This window comes from Tachyglossus aculeatus, assembly GCF_015852505.1.
Source record: "Tachyglossus aculeatus isolate mTacAcu1 chromosome 12 unlocalized genomic scaffold, mTacAcu1.pri SUPER_6_unloc_4, whole genome shotgun sequence".
NCBI classification, from domain to species: Eukaryota; Metazoa; Chordata; class Mammalia; order Monotremata; family Tachyglossidae; genus Tachyglossus; species Tachyglossus aculeatus.
In genome coordinates, this window is record NW_024044831.1 from 6,745,996 (window position 1) to 6,750,058 (window position 4,063).

Genomic DNA, 4,063 nt, shown 5'->3' on the forward strand with positions numbered 1-4,063 from the left:
CCAATTTTAAACTTTGGGACTTATCTGCAGTCACAGTTAAACATACTAGATAGCACCGTTATCCTTCCACAACTGCATATCACCCTTGAAAACCTATCTTCTCGGGAGAACCTTCCTCGATTAACTTTTCTCCCCCCCCCCCCCGGTTTATGGCAAGGAGGCAGCCAACCTTAAAACGAGCAAGTCTAAAACAATCCTCCCACAGCTATAACAACCACACAGATACCGGAAGAGAGGAACGTTCACGAATGGACACAAGAAATACTTACACGGGTCAACTTTATTTGAATAGGCTAAAAATATGTACGATGAGATGAGGTATCAGGTCTGGGTTGGAAAACACATTCTTGCAGGTCTGTGGGCTGACATTCCGTTGTAAGTGCATCTTCCCGGACTGACTGAGTAACGATGACAGGGTGATGCTTCCGGAAACGATACTGGTCATCAGCGGGGATGGAAATGCACCCACATCCTTCCGGCTCCAGACTTGGTATTCCAGGGTTGAAGGGAAGGGCGTCGCTCCTGTAAACAAAAAGGGAAAATAGTTACAGAGTGTTGGCGTGGAGGCTACATGTATGTGGAGAGCTGTTGGTTCAAGCGTGACTGTGAGGGCATTTTTCAGAAGGAGCGGAGCATCCCGAGTAAGCTACGTGAAAATCTTCCACATCCTGGAAATCCGAGGAGCCCATATGATAGTATGGGGATCTGCTGCTATCGCTTGGATTTATTCGTCGCTGTAGTGTACTCTGCACTTTCCCCCACAGATACCTACAGTCGTCTGAAGTCTAGGGGCAATCCACTGCTTGTATTTCTTCCTGTGATTCCGGAACCAGTTTCTAACCTAAAGGATGGGACAGAAAATAAGTCGGAGAAGCGAAGGAGACCCCTCCCACACACCCACTCCCTAGTACACAGACAAACCCCCACACATAGAAGAGCAAATACACCCACATGAATCCAGACAGGGTTGAGGAGGAACCAACTTCTCGGTGAAGCCAGCGAGGGAAAGGAGTCATAATTCAGAGGCAAATATGGAGCCTTGCCAAGAAATAGAGGAAGGAAGAAGCCGTGAAATAGAGGCATCACCAGGGACTTCTACCTCGGTACCCATGATAAACGCCCACTGCCTCAGGTCGGGCTGCCGGGGTTCCGGAAGTGAGTATGCAGGGATGCTGAAAGATGTGAGACCGAGAGAAGATATAGTATACCTGCAGCGTTGTCAGACCCAGTTGGAAAGACAGGGATTTCACTTGTTCAGCCGTCAGGTATGGCGTGACTTCAAACCGTGCCCACAACTCTTTGAGTTGATGCTCGCTGAATCTGTCAGGCCGACTCTTCTTCCCCTGTGAGAATTTGGTGGTCGGGACGGTGTAGGTGGTTTCCGGGATCTCCTCGCTGGGGTAGCTGTCCATTCCTGCATTGGATGCTGGAGGAATTGGCATAAGAGCTTCGGGGAAGGGCCTGGCAGATGGCAGTGCTGAAAGGCAAAGATTCAGATATATTAAACCAATGCAGTCACCATGGCAACGCATCCGTCCTCAGATCAGCAGTCAAGGAATCCAGTACTTGAAGTGCACCCAGGCATCAGCGGATTCCCAGCTCCACAGGGACCCAGGCACTCCACAGGGACCCAGGCATTCTCCAGCCAGAGGTTACCTGAGCCCTGTCTCCAGTTTGCGACTGTGGCAACGGATTACCCCGAACCTGGACTTACCTGCTTGACCCTGCCCAACGTTGCATGGCGGATAGGGTCCTTCAGAGAGGTAATCTAATACATCAGGAGGGAGGGCCCAGCTGGATTCATCTTTAGCGATGAGCTCTTCAATGATTTGCTTCAACTCTTCTTGTGCCTCTGCCTGTGATGACGGTATCTGTTGCAGAGCTGGGGCGGGAAAAGTCGGTCCAGGTGAACTGGAACGCCCTGGAATTGGAGAAACCATTAGTCAGTTGGCATGTTCGGGCAAGACTGTCCAGAATCTGCAGGTATCCAAGATCCCAGGACAGCGTGAACGGAAGGAAACAAACCAGACGGGAAGAAGGACCGTCAAACCAGGAAGTAGCAGCAGGTTGGAATAATAATAGTATTCATTAAGCGCATACTAGATGCCAAACAATGTTCTTAGTGCGGGATTGTAGGGAAAATTAAGTAACTGCATGGAGAGGGACCACCTTAGAAACACCCAGGCCAGGCAATCATGGCCTGACCCATGGATGGCAGGGCTGAAAGGCAAAGAGTCAGAGCTATCAGCTCATTGCAGTCTCTCTCCCCGTTCCCGGAGAAGCACTTTAGGAATTCAGCCTGACAGGTTCACGGAGGATGATGTGTAACGAAAACTCCAGAAGGACCCCGGAGTAGTCATGGGCTCTGGGAGAAGGTGAGGCGTGGTTGTACCAAACCGGGATAGACCGGGGTCCCGATGGCCACACACAAATGTACCTAGTGGCTCATGATCTCCACAGTAGCTCAGGTGTTCTCCGGCCAGAAGTGCCCTGACCCCGATCCAAGCCTGAGGTGGCAGTTGATCCTCCCGAAATCATACCAGACGTACCTGATTGGACCGGCTTCCCCGTGTTTGGCGGGTAAGGTCCTCCAGAGAGATACTCCAGTACACTGGCAGGAAAGGTCCGGTATGATTCATCTTTGGCACTGAGCTCTTGAATGATTTGCTCCAAGTCTTCTAGAGCCACCTCCGGTGATGACGGTCTCTGTTGAGAAGCTGGGGCCAGAGAAGCCCGTCCAAGTGAGCTGGAACGTCCTGTGGATGGAAGCAGTCATGAATCAGTTGGCATGCACGGGTAAGGCTGCTCCATATCGGCAAGGACCAAGGGCAGGGTGAATGGAAGGAAGCGGAAAATACTCGGAGAGGAATGTCAGGGCAGCAGGTATCACTAGGCTATGTAAGGAGAAACGGGTAGCTTGGCGTGAGATGGGAACTCTAAGAAACACCCGAGCCAGGCAATCACGAGCTGCCTCGTGGATGGCAGGGATGAAAGGCAAAGCCTCAGATCTATCATCCTGGGGCAGTCTCCAATACCAACCCATCCTACTCTCAGAATAGGGGAATTCAGCCCTCCAACCTCACCGAGGAAAAGGGGAAAATCCAGACCCACACCGAGAGTAGGACCCCGCACTCTTGGACTACGTGTGCGTTGGGGGTCCCCACCGGGAAGAGCCCGGGATCCCGATGGCCACCGCCAAAAGTATCCAGCGACTCCTGAGCTCCACGGTAGTCCAGGTGCTCTCCAGCCATAGGTACCCTGATCCCAGTCCAATCCTGTGGAGGCGGTGGATTCCTTCGAAATTACCCTTACCTGATGGGGCCTGGTCCACCTTCCTTGTTGTGTCAGGGCTCCCAGAGACATAATCCAGTGCATCGGTACGGACGGCCCGGCACGATTCATCTTTAGCCCTGAGCTCTTGAATGATTCGCTCCACCTCATCTAGTGCCGCTCTTGGTGACGGTGGTCTCTGTTGCAGAGTTGGAGAGGGAGAAGCCGGGCCAGGTGATCTGGAAGCTTCTGCGAAATTGGAAAAAAATGTGAATCATTTGGCTTATGACGGCAAGGCTGTTCCGAATTCGCAAGCTCCAAGAACAGTTTGAAGGAAAGAGGAACCAGGCAGAGGGGATGGTCAGGGTAGCAGGTAGCAGCAGGCTACGTAGGATAAACAAGGAGATCTCCAAAGGATGGAGGAGGGGACACCTCAGAAACACCCAGCGGCACTTTTCCCTGCAACATACCTGGGGGTTCGAAGATCTTGCCCACATGGCCCCTGTGGCGGTATGCATAGGAGAGTTTGGAATAGGACAAACGCTGGCCCCTCCGAAACAGTCGAAGCACTTACCTGTACTTGGGCTGTCTTCCTCGGCCAGGGACAGTGCAAACCAGTTGACATACTCCAACAGGTCCTGAGTTTCCCCGAGCCGTTCCGGGTATGGGGTAGCAACTGGCTCCTCCTCATCTCCGCCTAGCCGCCTCCGCTTTGCCTCTCTGTGCAAGTCAGCCTCGGGAGTCTTCTTCTTGCCGCCCCTCGTCTCGAAACAGGAGTACAAGCTTGTCAAAG

The 4,063-nt window shown here is 52.4% G+C and overlaps 1 protein-coding gene across 1 annotated transcript; it reads right to left on the reverse strand.

Moving 5' to 3' along the window:
- Positions 1-444: 444 nt before the first annotated feature.
- Positions 445-3,043, reverse strand: LOC119921703 (homeobox protein egl-5-like). The gene is made up of 6 exons (XM_038741771.1): positions 2,824-3,043; positions 2,550-2,756; positions 1,796-1,921; positions 1,209-1,477; positions 773-841; positions 445-522 (listed from the first exon to the last, which is right to left on the reverse strand). Exons 1-6 carry the CDS (start codon positions 3,041-3,043, stop codon positions 445-447), a joined length of 969 nt encoding a protein of 322 aa, XP_038597699.1.
- Between the last annotated feature and the right edge of the window lie 1,020 nt (positions 3,044-4,063).